The following is a 26,691-nucleotide window of genomic DNA, read 5'->3' on the forward strand; positions in this document are numbered from 1 at the left end:
CAATAGTCGTATCAATGAGATCTAACACACATCTGGTTGTGCTGGTGAGGCGATTCTCGAATAATATCGAGCGCACACTCGCATTTTGTATACATATATCCTTATTATTACTGCTACGGCGCATCGTATTGATACATATATCCTTGCACAGAAGCAATTGCGTGAATGTGTGTGTTATTAACACATGGTAAACAACTCAGACGCAAGTGGGGGAAACTCACTGTTAAACGATTAGGTCCTTATTTACTGAGTTTTTTTTAAATATATTTCTTTTATTGTTGCTGTTACTGTACATCGATTTAATACATTATGGAGGTCCTCTAGTAAGTTTGGTTTAGATTTTAGAGGAAACTAACACTCAATTACTCATTTACCAAAAAACTTAATTCATTGAAAACAGCAACCAACTAACGAATAGCATGAACACTTTCATTTAATATGCCGCCGTTGGATTTTTGGGCAGTTTGCCATACCAAACATACCCGTATTGAACACTTCCTGATGATAAATCATTGACAATATCGTAATATTGAGTTAAGCAAAGCCATTTATGGCCCCGAACATAATTTATTGGAACAGAGAAGATGACTGAAGACATTTTTTCAATTATCGAAAAAATACCTTATATTATATAAAAAAGAAATTTGTTTAGAATTCATAATAAAAATACTAGCAGCACTAGCATAGCCGATAAACATCAACCCGAATAAACAACCGCAACACAACCGAAGTTTGGTTTCTTTATTCTCGTGTTTTCTTTCCATACTCGTGCACAGGGCCGGCGGAACACCTGTTTTCCGAGTGGTTAGTAAGATTCGAAGTCATTTTTCCCCGTATTGACGAAAGTTCAGATATGGCGTGTGTAAGTGAAAATGAAAATTCCCTGATAATATCTGGTGGCTATTTGGAAACATTATTTGTTAACAGGGCTGTTTGTCCGACGGCTCAGCGAAAATGTGTTTGTGGATGGCCTACATCCGTACCAAAGACAAGCCATTTAATATCATCGATATAACGCGTGATCTAACTAAACAACACTCGACCATGTATGAAGAAGAATTTTGTCTACGTACCCTCCCGGAAGGTATGGATTGATGGTGTGGTGTCCAAGAAGGGTCCTAATTGCGAAATAGGGGGTGACTCCTTCTAGATTCCTATGCTTCAGTCAGTGAAAATTATGGCATGCAAGCAATTGGGTTCAGCAAAAATCTAGGAGTATAAGAAAACTTATTTTCCAGCAGCCTCATTTTGAGCCATTCGCCGGATTTGTTCCTCTAAAATTTGTTCTATTGAACGGGGCTCGTCTACTTGTTCGCCTTTGTATGCCGCGGGGCATGAACTGCTATCGTTGCAAACAATGGGTCCATCGTAGAAACAAGGCACGGTGTGGAAGATGCGGAGAGGATCAAGAAATTTTTTTCATCCATGGGAAAACTCCGAATTAACTGTCGACATATCCCACATATAAATTATACGGGGGAAAACTGAAGCATTCTTTTGAGAAACGCTGGAAAGAAATAGTAAAGAAAGTACCGGCAACGACTAATTTATCCGTTTCCTTCTTCACTAAAGAGCTATATTCAGACAATTTCGAATGAGGAGAATCATTTCCTCCCCTAACTTTCCTCCCTTCCTGGTCTCGGAAAGTCCACATGAGACATCCAAAACTCACAGTGTCTCTATATTTCAGTCCTATTATTTTCCTAGGTTTTCACAATGCATTACACAATCTGGTTTACATCTACGATCTTCCACAATTTTAATTTTTTTGCCTTGGTCGAGAAAATACTATTGAGGAGCGTTTTGGGGATGAAACCGTGCTATTATTTCAACCGGATTAGCCTTTGCTCGGTACCTTCATTCTGATTAACCGATCTATTTTACTGCATGATACTCCCGACAATTTCATTATGACCATCTTGAATACAGTGGAAATGATACGAATGCCTACCAGCGTGGCCGAGCGCGTTAGATTTATTGTTGTACCCTACCACGCTAAAATTAGTGTGGTCATTGATTGAAAGAGCTACGCGTCCACTATAAACGAAACAATCGAATCAAAATAAAGTTCACAACAAGTCGTCGTCAAGTTCGCACGCTTTTATCGTTCGATCCAGGTGCCGCGCGCGATATTTCATTTAGTTTTTTATTAATTCAGCTTTTCGTGTGTGTACATCAATCATAATGAGTTGCGAAATTTGCACTTTCGACACTTCCGCCGATACAGTTATGTGGACGTGTATAGGTTGCCCAAGAAAATTCCACGCCGCTTGCATTGGAGTGACTGTTCCCAGGGGATCACTGCGGAAGAAGGACAAGAGGGTGGACATCAACTCGTATATATTACCGTGCTGTGAATCATGTCAAGAATTGATGCAGGCCAAGATTGAGTTCAAAGGGCTTATTGAACAACAACAACTTCTGGAATCTCAACTGCAAGCCAATACGGAAGTAATGCACCGGCTCGCGTTTCAACTGGAGAAGCCTAACATAGTTCACGAAGCGATCGATGGCCTAGAAATTTTGCTTACAACAATAAAACAGGAATTGATAGCAATAAACAAAAACAGCAGTTTGACTGGAAGTGTTGTTGCCATTAAAAATCACATTACCTCGCTATTCGATACAGCAATGACGACAACGAAAAATAATGTCTATAGCACGCTGAAAACGGTAACGTCAGAGCTATCAGCTGAACTGCGCACCATGAATGATGAAATAAACCAGCTTAATCAACTGTCTCTGGACACAGCGGCTAGTATTACTATGACGTCCAACCCGACGCTGGGGATTGATATTCTTGACGAGCTTAAGTCTCTCTCAGCGAACATATCCACCAGTCAAAACTTCACAAATTCTGCGCTAACTATTGATATCCTCGACGAACTTAAGGCGCTTTCATCAAACATAACGGCAAGTCAAAACGCTACATCATCGCTTGATTCATGCCCCAGTTTGGAAGCCGAATTAAATAACGACAAAAATATCGATAACTCAGGTTGGCGCTTTTTGGGTACAAGGAAAGTATGGAAAGCAGACTGGAGCGATTACGATGCACGCAAATTAAGAAACCTGAACCAGCAAAAACAGGCCGAAAAGGCTAGAAGACGTAAAAAAAGATCGAGGCGAAATAATAATAATAACGTTAATGAAAAAAACAAAAGCACCACAAATCTTCCTCGACCTGATCAAGAGCAAGCAGCGCGCCACTCACGACAGCCAGTTAATAGTAACCATACGAGTAATACCAATCGCAGAATCACATTTAGGGCTGGCAACACCCACTATAACAAAAACCATACGAGTAGTCACTACAACAATAGTTTCCTGCCACCGGATAGAGTGCTTCTTGCGGCTGCAAAAGATCATTTCTCAGGACCCCCGACGAACTATAGGCCAACAATTCAGTTTCAAAGGGGACCGACATTGAATCCCTATCCAGTGGATGATTTACCACGGTCGACGATGCAAATGCACCCAACATCGGAGCGCTTGTCAACAGTTTTGTGTAAGGCGTGCCATTCTCAACATTCGTGTTTTCGACGACATTGACGCATTCCCTAGAAGAAGGAAATGACGAGGACACCGCAGTTTGCCAAGATTCGACGCCATTTGAACGACAACAAAAAGAGGTAATCTCGATTCCTCAAGTAGAGTCGTCAGTAGAAATTTTAATTTATTGTCAAAATTTTAATAGAATGAAAAGTGCATCGAAAATGAATGAAATTCACAAGAATATTTTAAGTAGCTCCTATACAATTATTTTGGCTACAGAAACTAGTTGGGACGTAAGTGTTAGAAGTGAAGAAGTTTTCGGGAACAGCTACAATGTGTTTAGAGCTGACCGAGACATTCATATGTCTGAAAAGAAGTCAGGAGGGGGAGTTTTAATAGCAATTACATCAAAATTTAACGCAGAAATCATTACTACAAGGAAATTTAAAGAATTTGAGCATGTGTGGGTTAAAACCCATCTGGCAGGTGAAACACATATATTTGCCTCTGTGTACTTCCCCCCAAATAATGCCCGCAAAGATACATTTGAAAAGTTTTTTCTTATTGCCGAAGACATTATAACCAAGCTCCCCCCAGAGGTAAAAGTTCATATTTATGGTGACTTCAATCAACGAAGCATTGACTTCTTTCCAGACACTGAAAATGAAAGCATTCTACTTCCAGTCGTTGGGGATAACGAAACTCTGCAGGCCATATTTGACAAAACTGCAAGTTTAGGACTTAACCAAATTAATCATGTTAGAAATCAGCAAAACTGTTATTTAGATTTATTATTCACAAACATTCTTGAAGACTTCTGTGTCACCGAATCATTAACTCCACTATGGAAAAATGAAGCGTTTCATACAGCAATAGAGTTTTCTGTATTTGTACATGATAACAAAAGACCCGATGACTGCGAGTACGAAGAGGCCTTTCAATTTCAATTGGCAAATTTTGACAACATAAAACAAAGACTAAGCAGTATAGATTGGCAAACGTTGTTTAGAAATGAAACAAGTATCGAAAATTCAGTAGACGTCTTTTACACAAAATTGTTTGATATAATAGTTGAACAAGTACCACTGAAAAAAATTAGGCGACAAGGCAACACAAAATATCCAGTTTGGTATAACGAGCAAATTAAAAATTTAAAAAATCGTAAACAAAAGGCCCACAAAAAGTATAAAAAAATCAGAAATGAAAGGAACTTATTTAACTATTTGGACATTTGCGATCAACTAAACCTATCCATTAAAATAGCATTTGAAGAGTATAACTCAAAAACCGAACTTCAAATAAAATCTTGCCCAAAAAATTTCTTTAATCATGTTAAAAATAATTTAAAATCGGAAAACTTCCCTTCAAAAATGAAACTTAAAGAAAATGTCGGTGTCAACGCGGAACAAATCTGCAATCTTTTCGCAACCTTCTTTCAAGACATCTATACCACATTTTCTGAAGAAGATCGTGATCGCGAATATTTCGGTTTCTTCCCAGAATTCACCACAGACATTGGCGTCAATCATGTCAGTGTGCAAGATATTATGGAGGCTCTAAACAAACTAGATGCCTCCAAAGGTTCTGGACCTGACGGGATCCCACCCGTATTTATGAAGAACTTAGCGTTGGAACTCACAGCTCCTCTGTTTTGGCTTTTTAACATGTCGCTTGAATCTGGCATTTTCCCCAATTTATGGAAAAGCTCGTACCTGGTACCCATTTTTAAAAGTGGCAAAAAATCTGACATATGTAACTACCGTGGAATTGCCATTATGTCATGTATGCCTAAACTCTTTGAAGCAATCGTTAACGAAAAACTATTCAATCAAATCAAAAACAGAATTACTAACATGCAGCATGGGTTCTTCAAAGGACGTTCAACTAATACAAATTTACTAGAATTCGTTAACTACTCATTGATTGCAATGGAGAATGGAAACTACACTGAAGCTCTTTACACGGACTTTAGCAAGGCATTTGATCGTATCGACATACCCTTGCTATTATTCAAACTGAAAAAATTAGGAATTGAATCAGGTCTTCTCAAATGGCTCGAATCATATTTAACTAACCGTCAACAAATAGTTAGATTTAAAGGGAAGAAATCGAATCCCATTCAAGTCACATCAGGAGTTCCTCAAGGCTCCCATCTAGGCCCTCTTTTGTTCATTTTATTCGTAAACGACATATCATACATTCTCAAAAACATAAAAGTTCTTATCTATGCCGACGACATGAAGCTCTTTTTAGAAATTAGGAACGAACAAGACATAAAGATACTACAGGAAGAAATACATATGTTTTACCTCTGGTGTAACAAAAGCCTTCTGCAACTAAACGTAAAAAAATGTAATGCAATAACTTTTAGTAGGAAACGAAATACACCTGACATTTCAATCACTCTAGGAAATCAAGTGGTACAAAAGTGCGAAAGAGTTAAAGATTTGGGAGTCATTCTAGATTCAAAATTAACATTCATTGACCATTACAACACAATCATCAATAGAGCAAATAACATGCTTGGATTTATAAAGCGTTTTAGTTACAATTTTAATGATCCATATACAATTAAAACATTATACATCTCGTATGTAAGGTCAATACTGGAATATTGTAGCATAGTTTGGTCACCTTTCTCAATCACACATGAAGAAAGAATAGAATCAGTACAAAGGCAATTTTTATTGTTTGCACTTCGCAAAATAGGTTGGACACGATTTCCTCTCCCATCTTATAAAGCTCGCTGTATGCTCATTAACATCCAAACACTAAAAGAGCGCCGAGAATATGCAATGGTTTCATTTCTAAACGATATAATTTCGTGTCGTATTGATTCAGTCGAACTTCTATCTAAACTTAATTTTTATATACCTTCCCGGCAGTTACGAATCCGAAATACATTTATAACAAACAATTATCGTACAAATTATGCCAAGTTTGGACCATTAAATCAGATGATGGCAACTTACAACAAGCACTGCGAAGCTATTGACTTAACAATGACAAAAAGCAAATTAAAAAAATATTTCAATTCTATTCGCTTATAAAGAACATCCTAAAGTAGTGCTATGTAAACCAGATAGTGTTTAGTTTAGTTATTAGTATTTTATGTTTTAAGTGTATACTATATTTTATCGTTGTAACAAAACGGTCTACTCTTGTTTGACGACAATAAATAAATAAATAAATAAATAAATAAATTCCTCCGGTGGAAGCGTACAACGTTTGGACTGGCTTGTTTTTCTACACTGCGATTAAAGGCCAGACTAAAGAAATACCCGGCTCGAACAACCGTGGACGGTTTCCCACTCCTTTGTGGGCAGAGAGTTCTCAGAATTGTAATGGAAAAGGTCCTATGAGGACTTTTTGAACGTCGGATCGCCCAAATTTTGCCGAATATATGCGACGTTAGAAACGCAAATGAAAACCTTGATGAAAACTGAAAAACGCGGTTATTGGCAACGGTTCGTCAACGAGCTGCTGGTAGCTGGGCCCTACGTTGTGTACACGATTCAACATTTGATCGGAATACACGGAACTAAGAATCCTTTATCGGCGACAACTGCATTCCACGTAGATTCACATTCAAATGGTAGACGTTCCCGATGAAATTATAATAATGTATATAAAGGTAATAATTGTTCTTCAAACACACAAATTTATCTGACAGCAAAGATACTTGCGCTAAGAATTCTCCCCACAAAACGTATGGTTTTATATTTACCTACGACCATATCAACATCGTTACAGATCCAAGTGGGCGCTTCGATCGATGGGGCATGGAAAGTACCCCTTGTTCTTTCTGGAAAAAATATGGGAGTTCCCAGATTCTTTGTTAAAATCTTTCCTGATTACCTGATACAAATGTTAGTTTAAGTTCTTTCGCATTGCTTTAGTCCAGGTAATGAGAAAAGTGGCACTTAGATTAAAATGGTAATGAGAAGGCGGACACATTAAGACATTGAAGGCATTAATGAAAAATTACGCAGCTTAAACGAATTTTTCAGTATTTATTGTTAGACGACGCTCGAAAATTGGCAAATTTCGTGGGATAATGGAAGTTTAAGAATCCCATTGGTGTTATAGTGAAAGTATTCACTTCATATAACCCGCGCGGAAACGCGAACGGAAACACAAGGCGTCAGTTTCACAATAATATAAAAATATATTCTTCCTACTTTTATACACGACTTCTTAAACTATTCTAAACTGCCCTACTCGCGATTCTATTCTCACCTGCTATTGATCTAAAGACTTGGCAGCCAGAGGTACGCACAGTACATGGGACCAAGCCTCGATCGTTTCAATTGGGAGAAACCCAAAAAGCAAAAAAGCAAAAAGTAAAAAGGTCTCGACTCTAAATTTTTCTAAAGTTTATATAGTAGAATTTTTGCTTACATCAGCAAAAATTACACTTACTAACTATTTCCTTCTTTATTACTCCTAAGTCCTCGGTACGTAATGTACCCCTATTCTCTATTCTAACGTGACTCATGCCGTCACCTACTATTTTCCGAAGCTCCACCGAGCATAAATAACTCCTAGTTGTCGTGGTGTTAATGAGTCTTCGGCTCTTAATCGTGGCCAAGGGCCGCCTTCAATTTCTCCTCAATTACAAATTCCGGTTGTATTTACGTTACAACACTTGCCCAATTTATCTGTGTGAATATGGAGCACACCCGAATGTACATACATTCCGATTAAAAATACTGCTAATATGTTGCACCTACTACTATCTGACATGCCATCCTATTCTATTACCCGAAACTTCTACTAACATAATTATATTTGTCCATAATTAGCAGTACGCCAAATTATTTGTCTTTGTTTTTACATATTGGCTCGGCTGAGTTCTATATGATCGAGGCTGAGTTCTAGGTGACCATAAATATAAACATAAACAATCTGTAGCCGGTATGCATGAGTCACCGATCGTTACTCGCGGTGGCTAGTGAAAAGTAAGTATTGTTGCCTAAAGTGGGGTGCGGAAGTATATTGTTGTTTACGCGGAATTTCGCTTACGCTTGATTTGCTTCAATTCGATGCTCTTTTACTTTTAACTCTACGTATGACTAGCCATAATTTCGGTATTCTGGAAAGTGGGTCACTGCAATAGAGAGCATTCTCTGCGCTTGCGGTGACGGCTATCGCGACATTAAACATGTTGTCTGGTCATGCGCCTAGTGTTCTAGCGCCAGATTTCCGTCCCATCGGCCTGGTTCTAATCAGAGATGTGCTGGCTACCCTCCAAATTTATTATATCTTCTCTATTGGATGACTTGCTAACAGCTTCCTACAAGTGTGATCCCAACAGTTCCCAGCCGATCCGGAGGCCAGTCGGCGATCCGGTTCATGATGTCCTGATAATAATCTTCCGTTTGCCACAAAGCTACAAGTTTAATTACTTGTTTCGTTTCGTCATTTTTGTCCGCCCTCTCCTTACTTTCTCCGATACCGTCTCTGCTACTGATGTTGGAATCAATAATCTTTTGCCTTTCTTATAAAAAGTCTACTAATGTTTCTCCTTGTTTCAATTTTGAATCAAATGATGGTTCATGTTAAAAAATTAAAAATTGTATATCTTGTCCTTAAAAATATTTCTAACTTCCTCCCATAGTCTGGATAAAATTGTATTAATAATTTTTGTATACCGATCTGAGCTCTGTGTTATAAGATGTGGATGTGTTAAAATGTATTCCCATGAGTATAATTAAAAAAAATAATTCACAATTTTAAAGAAATCCTAATTATTATCTCATATTTTCAAGAAATTTAAATTATAAAGCAAAGAAATTTGTATCTGAATAAATATATGAAATTGTTTTACATCGAGAATTTAAGACGCAAGAATTTTGTGAAGAAAGACACATGCGCGTGATTAATCTCAGGTTTTGGTTTGTTCCAGACTTTCGAGTGGGTAATTCCCTTCTCGGTTAACTACCCACGTTTTTCGCCGGCCCTGCTCGTGCACCGGTAAACGAAAATCAAAACCAAACCGCGGTGCTGTGTAAACGAAACTTGGTTTGGTTTTCGTGTCTCGTTGAAACACAACCAGTGGTAAGGCCGCACACAATGTAAAGGAAGCGCAAACACGTGTGGGCATTTGGTTTACCGTACCGGTACTCAACCGGGTGTTTCCCACCTCTGCTTACTGGTCGCTATAGCTATAGCAGCTGGACATATATGACATTTCATGGAATAGCGCACGGAACAAAAAAGATTTTACGAATAATACTTCAAAGTTTGTCAAATAGTTCGCATGAAAATTTCTTGTCCATGTTGCATGAAATTGAAAATGATTAGAGAAATCTTCTAAATATCACAAGCAAGCAAGATGAATCGGAAGTCATGTACTAGAAATCATGAACCAGTTCACCAATACATGAATTATATTTGATAATTTTTTTGAACTAGCAGGGATATTGGGTCGTGACTAATATATTAGGAATCATGAATTAGTTCATGGGAATTGAATGGATCATAAATAAAATTCCGAGTTTCGTGGAATAGTTCACGATAAAGTATCCAGACAGTTTTGGTTTTGGGAACTAATGTTCTTCATCTATGAATTGCATCATGAAACAACCTTTGGTTTTATGTATAATGTTCATAAATTTGTGTACTAGTTCACGTACAGAAAATCGATTTGGTAATGGCATCTACTGATAACAGCGTTATGCGGTCGTTACTGAAGAGGAATTGAGCACAATTATAAAACATCTGATTGTTGGTCATCGTTCTGTTTTCGTAACGTAGAAATGTGATTGTTTCACAATTCATGGCCTTTATTCACGATTTTGGAAACCAATATTTTCTGTATATTCATATTGTGGGTAATTTTTGTCGAGCTGGTGCACACTAAATAGGTATAATCATTAGTAAGCCAATGCATTGATGCTCGGTTTCGAATATTACACTTTCCAGCAGTCATACTTAATTTGTAAACTTTGAAGAATGTGGAGTAGAACAGGGTATCTAATAATTGAAACATGTTGCTAGTCTGACATATCCCATTTATTTTTAAATAATGCCTATGTCAGCTACTAAATACAAAATGCTTTCAAGCAGCCCACTGCTTTTACGTATTAAAAGAGTAATACTTTTCGAAAACGAACAACTTTGTTGTCACTCAGGCGTGAAGTTTAGCTGACACCAACAAGCCCGTTACTGTTGCTCCACACTAATGAATTTTATCATCCCCCGCCATTCCACCGCGAAAAAATTCGCAACGCAAACCACAAACCCTTCGCCCCAATCAGTCTTTCTCCTCCAACCAGGGGTGCTGCTTGACCTGCTCGATGGAGGCCCGGGCGCCCACATCCGGTTCGATCAGTCTGTCAATCAGCTCGATAACCGTTGGATTCGGTTTGACATCTGCCGGGTAGAAGTACTCCTTTCGCTCCTGCCTTCCAATCGTCTCTATGATGTTGCTCTCGTCGAACGGCATCGTTCCGGTCACCATGATGAACAGCACACAACCGAGCGACCACATGTCGTACCGTTTCGGGTCGTAGCTGATTCCTTTGAGGATTTCGGGAGCTGCGTAGGCCACCGAGCCGCAAAAAGTTGCACTTAGTTTTCCACCACCACCACCGCCTTCACAGCCGCATTTTTTCGAAAAAGTGAAATCTGACAGCTTCACGTGAGTCGGACTGGAGAGCAGAACATTCTCGCACTTGATATCCCGGTGACAGAAGCCTTTAGAGTGCATGTACTGCACGGCAGAAACTAACTGTCCGAAAAATAGGCGAGCTTTTTCTTCCGACAGTTTCCCGTGTTCCATGATCCGCTGCAACAGGTCTCCGCAACGGCAGTAGTCCATGAAAATGCACACGTACGGGCCGAACTCGAACACAGAGTAGACCGTGACGATGTTGGGATGCGACAACGCAATCATCGTTTTAATTTCCCTCGGCAAAAACTGGGAGTACTCCATCGTGCTCCTGCGCCGGTTGATGATCTTACAAGCCCGCCTAACCGGAAACTGCTGACCCGGCTGGGCGAGCTCCGTATAGTACACCTTCGAGTAGGATCCTTCACCAATGCTCTTTTTGATTAGATATCCACGGTCTGCGAGCTGCTTTTTTACCTTGAAAAACGGACGAAATTGCAGCAATTAGTCGCACGGGACGGGAAACACGTCCAGTGAATCTCGAATACCTTTTTGCGTGTCCAGTCACTGTCGGCGAACGATGACGCCAAGTTCAATGATGTTCGACTGGATTCTTCTTTTTCCGAATTTTGCATTTTTAATGACACTATAAATTTTGAATCTCGCCGATCGACCGTTAGCACAAGATTGTTGTTTACAAGCCTATTGACATTGCGAGGTATCGGCAAGCCTACTGAGCTAGTTCAATGTAAAGCTTGAAAGTTGAAAATACATGCTATTGCTTCGGTCTTGCATTTGTGCCCAGTAAGCACTGGAAACCATATAAAATCTGTTTCTATTGGCCCACAACCGTCGCAGTGGGTCACTTTCTGCGTGTCACTTAACTCTTTCTAAGCGAACTTTCAGAAAAAATATTGCGTCTGCCTACTCAAAGCACATACGCTGCATTTCCAGATACAATCACAAGCAAAGAATGAGTTGCTTCGCTGGATTCCAGAAACCAAACCATTTGTATTATTTTAAATGAATTCCACGAAGATTCGTCCGAAAATCTTTGAAATCGTGTTAAACGTTTCACCGGCATGGAAGACTAAACATTTTCCACCGTCAATAAGATTATTTTGACTTAAGAGCAATTTTTAAAGGACATAGAGGTTTCTACGTGCATTAATTTCAAATATTTTTCTTTCAATTACTGTATTTTATACAACAAAACTGAGAACCAGTTAGAGAAAATGAATACTTCTGTACGAAGAAATATACACTGAAAAAAATGTGTCAATTTCAAAATTTATGTTAAAAATTTAAATTGAGGAAAAGCCCTTTTTAAAACTTTATATATTTTGTCGACAAAAACCTAAATAGAAGAAAAATATGTTGAATGTGATACCATAATGGAGAACTTAACAGTAAAAAAGTTTTTCTGACAATAACTTTATACGTGTTTTTAAACGTCAAACTAATTGATATACAAAACTGTAATTTTATAACAGAATAAAATACTAAGTACTATTTTAAATCAAAATGCATTTAACAAAAATCTTACAAAATGCGATTGTTGACGACATATTTGGAATTTTACTCCAACAAAAACAAATAATTCGGGTAATAATGCCCACTTTTAAAGTTATTCGCGTTACTTCATCATAAAATGTCAACAATCTAATGTTTATCGTTTTAAAAAGAAACTTTTCAGTGTGTTTTTATCGTGGAGAAGCTTTGAATAAAAAAGTTTTCCTAGCAATAACTTTTGACATATTTTTATAATTCATACTATGTTGGCTCCAATGGGTCCGGGCCAACACCGATGGGGTTAAAAATCCTTTGCCGGACTGTTTCTGCACTCACCACGGATTGAAGATGGAAAATTGCTGCTGCTGGCTGGAGATAATCGGGAACGGACTGCCCGCGGGTACTCAGGCGACGATCACTTGTGGTATAGGGTTTTCGGGCATCAAATGACCAAGGAACACTCGCGATGTACCATTAACACAAGCTTTAATAAACTACATATATTTCTGATCGATAATAATTTTAATTAATTTAAACTAGGTACATAATTAATGAATTTAACGGATCGCGTGCTCAACTGATCAAACTGATCTGATTACTGGTTGGTACTGCACTGCCTTGCTTCTCACTGATAGTAGGTCAGCAGACCTCCGATGTGGTCTGCGATGTTTTTGGCGATCGGTCCGATCTCTCTTACGCTCTCACGATGTGCTGCTATCAGTGTGATCCTTATCAGTAGTGGTATCGTGATCACTGCTCTCGCTCTACCGTCGCGACGATGATGATGACTCTCCACCACATTCCCTAATGTGTGTATGGTTGTAGTTGCCGGTTAAATGATGATGGTTTGCCTCTGGATTAGCTTGCTATTATCCACTTTGCGCAGAATCTACCTGCTGTGCTGCTGAACCCATGGTAGTGTGGGGACCGTGGTTGAATGATGAGATGATGCAGGGTTGTAGCATAGGGTGTATCCTTGTAGTTACTAAACATCCTCACCCACCCTGAAATCGCTGCATTTCTGAAAGAAAGAAAGAAAAGGCTCCTCTTCGACGTGGGAGGGGATGGGGAGGATGAAGCTTTCCTTAATCTTGATGATCACCTGACTCGGCATCGTCGACGAATTCTGCTGCAGGTAAGATGCATATTTTCTCAACTGGTCGAGTCAGCATGCCGGTGGCTGTTTTTAGTGTCACCACCCGCACGACCCCGTCGTCTCCAGGATGAATGGCGTGTATTCTTCCCATCTTCCAGCGTAGGGGAGGTTGATTATCGTCCTGTATGATAACAAGCTTTCCCACTTCCACTTGTATCGGCGGGCGCCAACGTTTTATTCGAGATTGGAGCTGAGACAAATACTCCCTTCGCCATCTCGTCCAGAAATCTTGAAGGTTTCGCTGCATCAGCTGCCATCGGTTCAGATGGTTTGTTTGGATGTCTTCGTATTCGGGTTCAGGAATGGACTGTAATGACGTTCCTACCAAAAAATGTGCCGGTGTCAATGGTTCCAGATCGTTTGGGTCAGTAGAAAGAGCTGTAATTGGTCTGGAATTCAAGCATCCTTCCACCTGAATCAGCAACGTGTTCATATCCTCCGGCGTGACTGGATTATTTCCAAGGACTCGCAGAATATGATGTTTGGCCGAGCGGACTGCTGCTTCCCACAGTCCTCCGAAATGCGGGGCACTTGGAGGGCTGAAATGCCACCGCATGCCTTCGTCCGCACAGAACTTGGACACCTTGTCCCGGTGTTGCTTGCTATTTTGTAACTCCAAGAACTCCAGCAGTTTGTTTCGTGCTCCGACAAAATTGGTACCATTGTCGGAATAAAGGTCGGTGCATCTACCCCTCCTTGCCACAAACCTACGAAGTGCTTGCAGGAACCGGTCGGTAGAGAGGTCCGAAACGAGCTCCATGTGCACTGCCTTTGTGCATAGACAGATGAAAATTGCGACGTACGCCTTCACCGCCGCTCGCCTGGGAACAGGTCTTAAATAAATTGGTCCAAAGTAGTCTACCCCCGTTTTTGAGAATGGGCGAGAGACTGTCACCCGAGCCTCTGGTAGTTCTCCCATGAACTGCTTCACGGGTGTAGGTTTCGATCTAAAGCATCTCTGGCACTTGTGCACTATCTGCCTTGCCATATCTCTCCCACGCAAAGGCCAGAAGCGGAGTTTAACGACGCTCAAAAGCAGTTGAGGTCCAGCATGAAGTAACCGCTCATGATAGTGTTGCATCAACATGCGAGTGAAGCGGTGGCGAGCTGGGAGTGCCATGGGGTGTTTAGTCTCTTCTGATTCCTTGGAGTGCCTTAATCTTCCACCCAACCTGATGAGACGATCTTCGGCGATGATTGGATTGTACCATCGTAACGATGATTGACCTGGTACCGGTTCACCCTTTGATAGTGACTTCCACTCCTTGGAGAAAGTCTCCAATTGCACACGGCGAACTAAAACACATTCTGCTTCCCGTAGCTCGATACTAGTGAGAAACCCTGATCGACGGTCTTCCTTCGGCGTGCGCAGTAACTTCATTAGTCGCAACCAAATTGCTGTCCGTCGTACCATTTCCGAATATGACGAAAATTTACCGATATACCAATCGTTGAATTCTGTCACTGATGAAGCTGGAGCTGCAATCACCGTACGACGCCTTTCCTCTTCTTCCTCCTCGCTATTCAAATCGCCAGGATACTGGGGCCACTGATCACGAGCTTCTGCCAACCAGGATGGACCATTCCACCAGGATTCGTTATTTATAATATCTTGTGGGGAAATTCCCCTGGAGATCAAATCAGCAGGATTATGTATTCCGGGAACATGACGCCATTCCCCATGTTCCGTTAGGTTTTGTATTTTCGCCACCCTGTTGGCAATAAACGTGATCCACGTAGATGGTACCGCTTTAATCCACCGCAACACACAAGTGGAATCTGTCCAGAAGAAAACGGGAGAGTTGATTCGAACAGACTGATGTACCTTCTCATACAATTGAGCAGCTATGAGCGCTCCACAAAGCTCAAGTCTCGGTATCGTTTGGCATTTTAAAGGGGCAACCCTCGATTTGGATGCTAACAGACGAACCGCCACCTTCCCTTCTGCATCTTGGCTCCGAATGTAAATGCACGCTCCATATGCCTTCTCAGAAGCATCCGAGAAGCAGTGTAACTCTATTGCCACCGCACCAGGTAGAATCACACTTCGGTTAATTCGTATCTCGTTCAATAACGGTAACTGGAGGTGGAACTTTCGCCAATTCTCACCCACCGTTGGTGGTATAGGTTGATCCCAGTCTAACCTGTTGCCATCCTCGTCTCTCAGCGTCCATAAAAGCTGCATGAACAGCTTGGCGGTTGTGATGGTGGCTCCTATGAGTCCCAATGGGTCAAACAGTGTGGCTATCATCGAAAGAATACGACGTTTGGAGAAGCCATCCACAGTATCAGGCGTCGGAATATTGAACTGGAACCTGAAAACATCGGTATTTGGCAACCATGTAAGTCCCAAGGTTTTCACTGAGGGGTCTGGGTCCAAGTTGATCCCATCAGCATCGCGTATCGCTAAGTTTTCTTCAGCGATTCCATCCAAAACTGGAGCTGCGTTGGAAGCCCATTTCCTGAGACGAAATCCCCCGCTGGACATCATCTCATCTAATTGAATTCGTAGCTTGATCGCTTCTTCAACGTTGTCCGATCCATGTACGTGTCCTTGATAGCTGCCTGGGCTGCCAACGGAAATCGAATTTCTTCATCTAACGCTAGTTGCTTTAGTGTGCGCGTTGCTAGGAACGGTGCTGGTTTGGTACCGTAGGTTACCGTATTAAGTTCGTACGTTGCTACATCATCCGCAGGCGATGGGCGCCAAAGAATACATTGCAGTGGTCTCTCCTCCTGTTTGACATCTATTTGCCGAAACATTTTTTCGACGTCGGCTACAATCATGATTTGCTTGGTTCTGCATCTCATGATTATCGACCGTAAATCCTCCTGAATCACCGGCCCCACCAGTAGTACATCGTTCAACGAGATGCCCGACGAAGTTTTGCAAGATGCGTCAAAGACCACTCGAACCTTTGTGGTCGTGCTTGCCTCCTTAACCACCGGATGATGTGGTAGATAGCAACGCTTGATTGTATCGTGCGGATTAATATCGACCCTTTTCATGTGTCCCAAACGACAATACTCGTCCATAAACGAAACGTACTGTTCCTTCAAGTCAGCGTTCCTTGCTAACCTGCGCTCCGTTCCCAGGAGCCGTCGGAATGCGATGTCCCTTGAATCGCCCATCCGTGCAAGAATTTCTTCGTCCTTCGGTAGAGAAACAGTATACCGTCCATCTGTTCCACGTTGGACCGTTTGTGCGAATAATGCCTCACAGCGCACTTCCTCCGGAGAATAGTTTACCACCGATTCTATTTCTTCACAATCCCAAAATCGTGCCAGTAGCGCATCTAGGCTATCCGACATAGATAAATTGCAGTTGATCTGTAGCGATTGATTGGGAGCTGACAGACCACCGCACACCACCCATCCAAACACCGACTCGTTTAAAGCTGGCATTTGCTCGCCAAGTGAAATTTTCTGACCAGTAACGAAGAAGTCGAAAAAGGCTTCAATGCCGAGTACTATGTCCACACCCTTAGAAACACAGAATGACGGATCGGCCAATTGAACGCCATTTGGAATTGCCCATCCTGTTGCGTTGATCGTAGCCGTAGGTAGATTTACAGTTACCTTTGGCAATACGAGAAAGCTCATTTCTCGTGAAAAATCGGAAACTCGTGACCGAATCGTTGTTAAAATCCGCTGCTTGACCTTAGTGCCGGCCTGGCCGATTCCGAGCACCGATATATCTACTCTCTGCCGTTTAACCTTTAATCGTTGACTCAACCGCTCCGTAATAAAATTACTCTCTGATCCCGAGTCCAACAGAGCACGAGCTGGAATATGTCTACCATCATCATCCTCGACAATGATTACCGCAGTAGCCAACAGCACCTGTGACGAAAATTGCTGAGCTGGATTGGATGCTGACACGTCGGTAGCTGCAAGATTAACCCCTTGGGTGGAAGAAGCTTGAGGTTCCTTCGCAGTAGTAGAGTTTCCATCATTTGCAACGATTGATCCCTTGCCGTTGCTATCTTTCTCGCGTTTGAAACAGACCATGGTATGATGCCTACCCTTGCAATTGCGGCACGAGAATTTGGACTGACAATCCCTTGCTTGGTGACCCTGTCGGAAGCAGTTTCGGCAGAGTGAATGAGTCCGAAGTAATGCGTCTCGTTCCGCCACCAACATCCGCTGAAATGAACCGCACTGATACAGCAGATGGTTTGCCGCACATGCCACACAGCGTCCCCCAGATGATTGTGCTGTGCTGTAGCTGGTTTTCACATTAGGCGGCTTCTGTTTCGAAGACGCTTGTGACTGATGGATGCCCCTGTTATCCATTGATCTTGGTGGTATCGACTCCAGTACCTGAACTCGACGATGCAAAAACTCTGTCAGATCCTTCAGTGTATCCGTCTCCTTGCTAGCCGAACATTCTTCCCACCCTCTACGGGTTACTGGATCCAGCCGCACGGTGAGAAGATTGATTAGCAGGAGGTCCTTATAATCTCCAGGCTGCACAGTTTGATCAAGCGTTTGGATGACTCTCTCAAAACCTTCCAACAGAATGTGTAGTTCTGAAGCGGACTCCTTCGAAAGGCTGGGCAACTTGAACAGCGACTCCACCTGTCGCTTTTTCAGCAGCTTGCTGTTGTTGTACCGTTTCAACAGCATGTCCCAGGCAATTAGATAATTTGCCTTTGTGATCTGCAAAGGGTCAATTAGGCTCTTTGGTTCGCCCTGCAGACACCCCTTGAGGTAGTGGAACTTTTCCACTTCCGGTAAGTCAGACTTCCAATGGATTAAGGATGTAAAAAGGTCCCGGAAACTCAGCCACTCGTCGATGTCCCCGTTGAAAGACTGTAGCTTTATCTGCGGGAGCCGCACGTGATCCAACGTACCCTGCATCGTCGTGTCCCCGACACGGATGGACTGTTCCAAACTCGAATGCTCCTGTCGCTCTTTGACCCGATCCAAGAGAAACGATTTCGCCCTATAGTAGTAGTCGCTGAACTCCTTTCGTTCCTTTTCATAACCGTCACCATCGGCAGGATAGTCATCGTGAGATTTGATTTCAACTAGAATGTCACCAAATCGTTCCCACAGCTCGTCGAGTTTCTGCAGGCGTATCTCCGCTTCGGTGATTGTAGCCTCTTCCGTGAAGTTCTCTACGAACTGCCAGATATCGTTGAATGATGATTGGACGTCCTTCAACTTCGTTATTAACAGCTTTAGAGATGACCCTTTCTTGGCAGCGGATGATGCAGCGGGAGCCATAGTGTTAGTTTGTCACACACGAGAGGAGAGGGAAACGGTGTAGTATACTGCAATACGCCCTAGCTTCGCCAGGCATATACTGTTCTGTATTTTACCTGGACGAAAAGACTGCGCACCAAATCCAAATAAAAATTGAAAATCCGAAACTAGTATCCGTATACCAGCGTGACTTAATATGGCGTCAAATAGTGTCTCACAACGCTCCGGGTTAGGAATAAGAAGAGGAGAAAACCAGGATGTACTATCAAATAGACCTTGGCCACGGCTGGCCATATACTGCTGTAGCTCACCTGGAGAAACTACCAGCAGCACAGAATAAGAATCAATCCAAATTGCGATTTTCCAAAAATATGATTTTATATGATGGTAGGTACTTAATAGCGGCCTCAGTTGCTTATGCAACCACCAACCGGAATATTGTAAAATGGCACAGTCGAAGAGGATGAACAATAATCAATACGTATAATATCTGAGATCCCAGCTTCGGCTGGCATATACTATTCTTCACTAACCTGGAGAAACAGAATATTGTGCTCCCTCTTCGTTTTACGTTCTCTGGTAATTGCCGATTTCGTTGAAATTAGTGGATGGTATTTTTCCTGCACCCGGCAAAGGGTTTTCGTTATCCAGGAACCGATGTATGAATAATGTGCCATGTAGGTCGGTCCAATTACATGCACCTGAGTTATTTTAACTGACTAGCGGAACTACGGCAGGAAGTTTTCGTATCCACGAAACGCAGCTCGATGACCAACGAAAATGGTAAAGGCGAGTGTTAGCACTGAGTAAGGTGCCAGCTTCGGCTGGACATATGGTAGTGGATCAACTCACCTGAGAAAAATCCTTTGGCGCGAATGTCCAGTCGAAGGTTTGATGTTCCGAAAAGATGGCGAATCCTTAGCGTCGATTGGGTTGCGCTATTGTTCTGGGTGATAATGACGCCAACTCCTAGCGTCATGTAGGTCGCGATGGCGTCCGAGTACAATGCCAACAGCTACAATGGCGCGTGAGTAGCGCCGATGGGTCCTTTTGGAATGACCGTGGAGTTTGATGCCAGTCCGACGATCCGGCTCGAAGGACCAAAATGTTGGCTCCAATGGGTCCGGGCCAACACCGATGGGGTTAAAAATCCTTTGCCGGACTGTTTCTGCACTCACCACGGATTGAAGATGGAAAATTGCTGCTGCTGGCTGGAGATAATCGGGAACGGACTGCCCGCGGGTACTCAGGCGACGATCACTTGTGGTATAGGGTTTTCGGGCATCAAATGACCAAGGAACACTCGCGATGTACCATTAACACAAGCTTTAATAAACTACATATATTTCTGATCGATAATAATTTTAATTAATTTAAACTAGGTACATAATTAATGAATTTAACGGATCGCGTGCTCAACTGATCAAACTGATCTGATTACTGGTTGGTACTGCACTGCCTTGCTTCTCACTGATAGTAGGTCAGCAGACCTCCGATGTGGTCTGCGATGTTTTTGGCGATCGGTCCGATCTCTCTTACGCTCTCACGATGTGCTGCTATCAGTGTGATCCTTATCAGTAGTGGTATCGTGATCACTGCTCTCGCTCTACCGTCGCGACGATGATGATGACTCTCCACCACATTCCCTAATGTGTGTATGGTTGTAGTTGCCGGTTAAATGATGATGGTTTGCCTCTGGATTAGCTTGCTATTATCCACTTTGCGCAGAATCTACCTGCTGTGCTGCTGAACCCATGGTAGTGTGGGGACCGTGGTTGAATGATGAGATGATGCAGGGTTGTAGCATAGGGTGTATCCTTGTAGTTACTAAACATACTATTTGCAGTCAAAATAGAATTTTCTTATTGAATATAATTCTAAATGCCATTTTAAATCAAAATGCACAAAATAAAAAACAATCTGTAGCAGTTCCCGAGATATTTTAAATTTTGTTTTAACAACACAATAATTATTTTACTTTATTAGGACCTTTTCATAAGCTATTCGCATTTCTCCATCAACTGCAACAGGTTCTACAAAAAGCCCATAACATTTCCCGTAACTTTACCTTTGCATCAAGGTAATTTTGCTCACTACTTTATCTTTTACCTTTTTCCTTTTTTACTTCCTTTACCTTTTTTACATCTTCTACCTGTACACCTTTTTGTCTTTTTACATGTTTGTCATTTTTCATCTGTTTTACCTTTTTATCCTTTTTACCTTTTTTGCCTTTTTGCCCTTTTTACCTTTTTTACCTTTTTTACCTTTTTTACCTTTTTTACCTTTTTTATCTTTTTTAGCTTTTTTACCTTTTTTACCTTTTTTACCTTTTTTACCTTTTTTAGCTTTTTTATCTTTTTTATCTTTTTTACCTTTTTTACCTTTTTACCTTTTTTAACTTTTTAACCTTTCTTACCTCTAATGCATTTTTTCCTTTTCTATCTCATTTACCTTTCTTGCCAGTTTAATCTTTTTTACACTTTTCACCGTTTTTACACTTTTAACCCTGTTTTACCTTTACTACTTTTTTACCTTTTTACTTTTTTTATCTTTTTAACAAAGGTAATGGTAAAAAGTAAAAAGTTACTCCTCTATGTAAAAAACGATAAAAAGGTGAAAATTGTTACAAACGTAAAATATGTAAAATATTTTAAAAAAATGTAAAAAAGATAAAAAATGTAGAAAATGTAAAAAGTGTAATAAATGTTCGAAATGTTAAAAATGCAAAAAATATTAGAAATGTAAAACAATGTAAAAAAATTCAATGTGTAAGCAATGTAAAAATTGTAAAAAAAGATGTTAAAAAACAAAAGGGAAAAAACGTAACAAGGCAAACAAAACAAAAAAGGTAGAAAAGGTAAAACAGGTAAAAGAGTCAAAAAATTTAGAAAAAATGTAATATAAAAAATATTAAATATGTAAAAATGCAAGAAATGTAAAAATGTGAAATATGTAAGAAATGTGAAAAAATGTAAAACATGCAAAAAATGTAAAAAATGTAAAAAATCTTAAACATGTAGAACATGTAAAAAATGTCGCTATGTAAAAATGCAAAAAGTTTAAAGATTGTAGAATAAGTAAGAAATGTAAAAAATATAAAAAATGTAAAAAAGCTAAAAATGCAAAAAAATGTAGAAGGTTAATATGGCAAAAAAGCAAAATGAGTAAAACAGGTCAAAAATGTTAAAAATAAAAAAAATGTAATGTAAAAATTATAAAAAATACAATTTTTTTTAAATGTTAAAGATGTAAAATATGTAAAAAAGGTAAAAAATAAAAGGGTTAATAAGGTAAAAAATTAATAAAAAATTAAATATGGCAAAAAAGATAAAAAAGTAAAAAAATTAAAAAGGTTAGAAAAGGCGAAAAATGTAAAAAATGTAAAGGATGCTAAAAATGTAAAAAATTGTAAACGTGTTAAAATGTAAAAAATTAAAATATTTGAAATGTGTTAACAATGAAAAAAAATGTGAAATGTGAAAAAGGAAAAAAAATAATAAAATGTATAAAAATTAAAATATGTAAAAAAGTTGACAATATGAAAAATGGAAAAAACATGCTACAAAAAATTAAAAATGTTCAAAATGTTCAGAATGTTCAGAATGTTCAACATGTTCAGAATGTTCAGAATGTTCAGAATGTTCAGAATGTTCAGAATGTTCAGAATGTTCAGAATGTTCAGAATGTTCAGAATGTTCAGAATGTTCAGAATGTTCAGAATGTTCAGAATGTTCAGAATGTTCAGAATGTTCAGAATGTTCAGAATGTTCAGAATGTTCAGAATGTTCAGAATGTTCAGAATGTTCAGAATGTTCAGAATGTTCAGAATGTTCAGAATGTTCAGAATGTTCAGAATGTTCAGAATGTTCAGAATGTTCAGAATGTTCAGAATGTTCAGAATGTTCAGAATGTTCAGAATGTTCAGAATGTTCAGAATGTTCAGAATGTTCAGAATGTTCAGAATGTTCAGAATGTTCAGAATGTTCAGAATGTTCAGAATGTTCAGAATGTTCAGAATGTTCAGAATGTTCAGAATGTTCAGAATGTTCAGAATGTTCAGAATGTTCAGAATGTTCAGAATGTTCAGAATGTTCAGAATGTTCAGAATGTTCAGAATGTTCAGAATGTTCAGAATGTTCAGAATGTTCAGAATGTTCAGAATGTTCAGAATGTTCAGAATGTTCAGAATGTTCAGAATGTTCAGAATGTTCAGAATGTTCAGAATGTTTAGAATGTTCAGAATGTTCAGAATGTTCAGAATGTTCAGAATGTTCAGAATGTTCAGAATGTTCAGAATGTTCAGAATGTTCAGAATGTTCAGAATGTTCAGAATGTTCAGAATGTTCAGAATGTTCAGAATGTTCAGAATGTTCAGAATGTTCAGAATGTTCAGAATGTTCAGAATGTTCAGAATGTTCGGAATGTTCGGAATGTTCGGAATGTTCAGAATGTTCGGAATGTTCGGAATGTTCGGAATGTTCGGAATGTTCGGAATGTTCGGAATGTTCGGAATGTTCGGAATGTTCGGAATGTTCGGAATGTTCAGAATGTTCAGAATGTTCAGAATGTTCAGAATGTTCAGAATGTTCAGAATGTTCAGAATATTCAGAATATTCAGAATGTTCAGAATATTCAGAATATTCAGAATATTCAGAATGTTCAGAATGTTCAGAATGTTCAGAATGTTCAGAATGTTCAGAATATTCATAATGTTCAGAATGTTCAGAATGTTCAGAATGTTCAGAATGTTCAGAATGTTCAGAATGTTCAGAATGTTCAGAATGTTCAGAATGTTCAGAATGTTCAGAATGTTCAGAATATTCAGAATGTTCAGAATGTTTAGAATGTTCAGAATGTTCAAAATGTTCAGAATGTTCAAAATGTTCAAAATGTTCAAAATGTTCAAAATGTTCAGAATGTTCAAAATGTTCAAAATGTTCAAAATGTTCAAAATGTTAGAAATGTTAAAAATATAAAAAATGTAAAAAAATGTCAAAATGTAAAAAATGTAAAAAATGTGACAAAATTTAAAAAATGCCAAGAATTAAAAAAATGTAGATTTAAAAAATTTAAAGCATTTAAAATATGTAAAAAATGAAAAATATGCAAAAAATGTAGCAAATGTAAAAAATAACAAAAAGGTAAAAAAAGCAAAAATGTTAAAAAGTAATACAAGTCAAAAATGTTAAACATACAAAAAATGTAATGTCAAAAATATAAAAAATGCAAAAAATACGCAAAAAGTAAAAAACGCAAAGAATGTGAAAAACGTAAAAAATGCAAAAAATGTAAAAAATGTAAAAAATGTAAAAAATGTAAAAAATGTAAAAAATGTAAAAAATGTAAAAAATGTAAAAAATGTAAAAAATGTAAAAAATGTAAAAAATGTAAAAAATGTAAAAAATGTAAAAAATGTAAAAAATGTAAAAAATGTAAAAAATGTAAAAAATGTAAAAAATGTAAAAAATGTAAAAAATGTAAAAAATGTAAAAAATGTAAAAAATGTAAAAAATGTAAAAAATGTAAAAAATGTAAAAAATGTAAAAAATGTAAAAAATGTAAAAAATTTAAAAAATGTAAAAAATGTAAAAAATGTAAAAAATGTAAAAAATGTAAAAAATGTAAAAAATTTAAAAAACGTCAAAAATGTAAAAAATGTAAAAATGTAAAATATGTTAAAAATGTAAAAAATGTAGAAAATGTAGAAAATGTAAAAAATGCAAAAAATGTTAAAAATGTAAAAAATGTAAAAAATGTAAAAAATGCAAAAAAGTAAAAAATGTAAAAAATGTAAAAAATGTAAAAAATGTAAAAAATGTAAAAAATGTAAAAAATGTGAAAAATGTGAAAAATGTAAACAATGTAAAAAATGTAAAAAACGCAAAAAATGTAAAAAATGTAAAAAATGTAAAAAATGTAAAAAATTAAAAAATGCAAAAATGTAAAAAATGTAAAAAATGTAAAAAATGTAAAAAATGTAAAAAATGTAAAAAATGTAAAAAATGTAAAAAATGTAAAAAATGTAAAAAATGTAAAAAATGTAAAAAATATAAAAAATGCAAAAAATGCAAAAAATGTAAAAAATGTAAAAAATGTAAAAAATGTAAAAAATGTAAAAAATGTAAAAAATGTAAAAAATGTAAAAAATGTAAAAAATGTAAAAAATGTAAAAAGTGTAGAAAATGTAAAAAATGTAAAAAATGTAAAAAATGTAAAAAATGTAAAAAATGTAAAAAATGTAAAAAATGTAAAAAATGTAAAAAATGTAAAAAATGTAAAAAATGTAAAAAATGTAAAAAATGTAAAAAATGTAAAAAATGTAAAAAATGTAAAAAATGTAAAAAATGTAAAAAATGTAAAAAATGTAAAAAATGTAAAAAATGTAAAAAATATGAAAAATGCAAAAAATGTAAAAAATGTACAAAATGTAAAAAATGTAAAAAATGTAAAAAATGTAAAAAATGTAAAAAATGTAAAAAATGTAAAAAATGTAAAAAATGTAAAAAATGTAAAAAATGTAAAAAATGTAAAAAATGTAAAAAATGTAAAAAATGTAAAAATGTAAAAAATGTAAAAAATGTAAAAAATGTAAAAAATGTAAAAAATGTAAAAAATGTAAAAAATGTAAAAAATGTAAAAAATGTAAAAAATGTAAAAAATGTAAAAAATGTAAAAAATGTAAAAAATGTAAAAAATGTAAAAAATGTAAAAAATGTAAAAAATATAAAAAATGTAAAAAATGTAAAAAATGTAAAAAATGTAAAAAATGTAAAAAATGTAAAAAATGTAAAAAATGTAAAAAATGTAAAAAATGTAAAAAATGTAAAAAATGTTAAAATTGTAAAAAATGTAAAAAATGTTAAAAAATTTAAAAAAAATGTAAAAAATGTAAAAATGTAAAAAAAATCAAAAAATGTTAAAAATGAAAAAACTTAAAATTGTATGTAATAAAAAACTGGAAAAATTTAAAAAATGTAAAAAATATAAAAAATGTAAAAAATGTAAAAAATGTAAAAAATGTAAAAATGTTAAAATGTAAAAAATGTAAAAAATGTAAAAAATGTAAAAAAGGTAAAAAATGTAAAAAATGTAAAAACTGTAAAAAATGTAAAGAATGTAAAAAATGTAAAAAATGTAAAAAATGCAAAAAATGTAAAAAATGTAAAAAATGTCAAAATTGTAAAAAATGTAAAAAATGTAAAAAATGTAAAAAATGTAAAAAATGTAAAAAATGTAAAAAATGTAAAAAATGTAAAAAATGTAAAAAATGTAAAAAAAGTAAAAAAATGTAAAAAATATAAAAAATTTAAAAAATGTTAAAAGTGAAGAAACTCAAAATTGTATGTAATGTAAAACTGTAAAACTGTAAAAATGTAAAAAATGCAAAAATATAAAAAATGTTAAAAAATTTAAAAAATTTAAAAAATGTAAAAAATTTAAAAAATTTAAAAAATTTAAAAAATTTAAAAAATTTAAAAAATTTAAAAAATTTAAAAAATTTAAAAAATTTAAAAAATTTAAAAAATTTAAAAAATTTAAAAAATTTAAAAAATTTAAAAAATTTAAAAAATTTAAAATTTTTTAAAAAATGTAAAAATATTAAAAATGTAAAAAAATCAAAAAATGTTAAAAATGAAAAAACTCAAAATTGTATGTAATGTAAAACTGGAAAAATGTAAAAAATGTAAAAAATGAAAAAAAT

General features: G+C 37.1%; 2 protein-coding genes across 2 annotated transcripts in view; one reads left to right on the forward strand and one right to left on the reverse strand.

Annotated features, from left to right (window-relative positions):
• Positions 1-26,691, forward strand: part of LOC131678889 (inactive dipeptidyl peptidase 10) — a 565,731-nt gene that overhangs the window by 355,497 nt on the left and 183,543 nt on the right. The window lies entirely within an intron of this gene.
• Positions 10,754-11,787, reverse strand: LOC131678890 (testis-specific serine/threonine-protein kinase 3-like). The gene is made up of 2 exons (XM_058959307.1): positions 11,659-11,787; positions 10,754-11,587 (listed from the first exon to the last, which is right to left on the reverse strand). The coding sequence occupies exons 1-2, from the start codon at positions 11,743-11,745 to the stop codon at positions 10,754-10,756; spliced, it is 921 nt and encodes a 306-aa protein (XP_058815290.1). The 5' UTR covers positions 11,746-11,787.

The sequence above is a fragment of the Topomyia yanbarensis genome, chromosome 2, assembly GCF_030247195.1.
Source record: "Topomyia yanbarensis strain Yona2022 chromosome 2, ASM3024719v1, whole genome shotgun sequence".
Taxonomy (NCBI): Eukaryota; Metazoa; Arthropoda; class Insecta; order Diptera; family Culicidae; genus Topomyia; species Topomyia yanbarensis.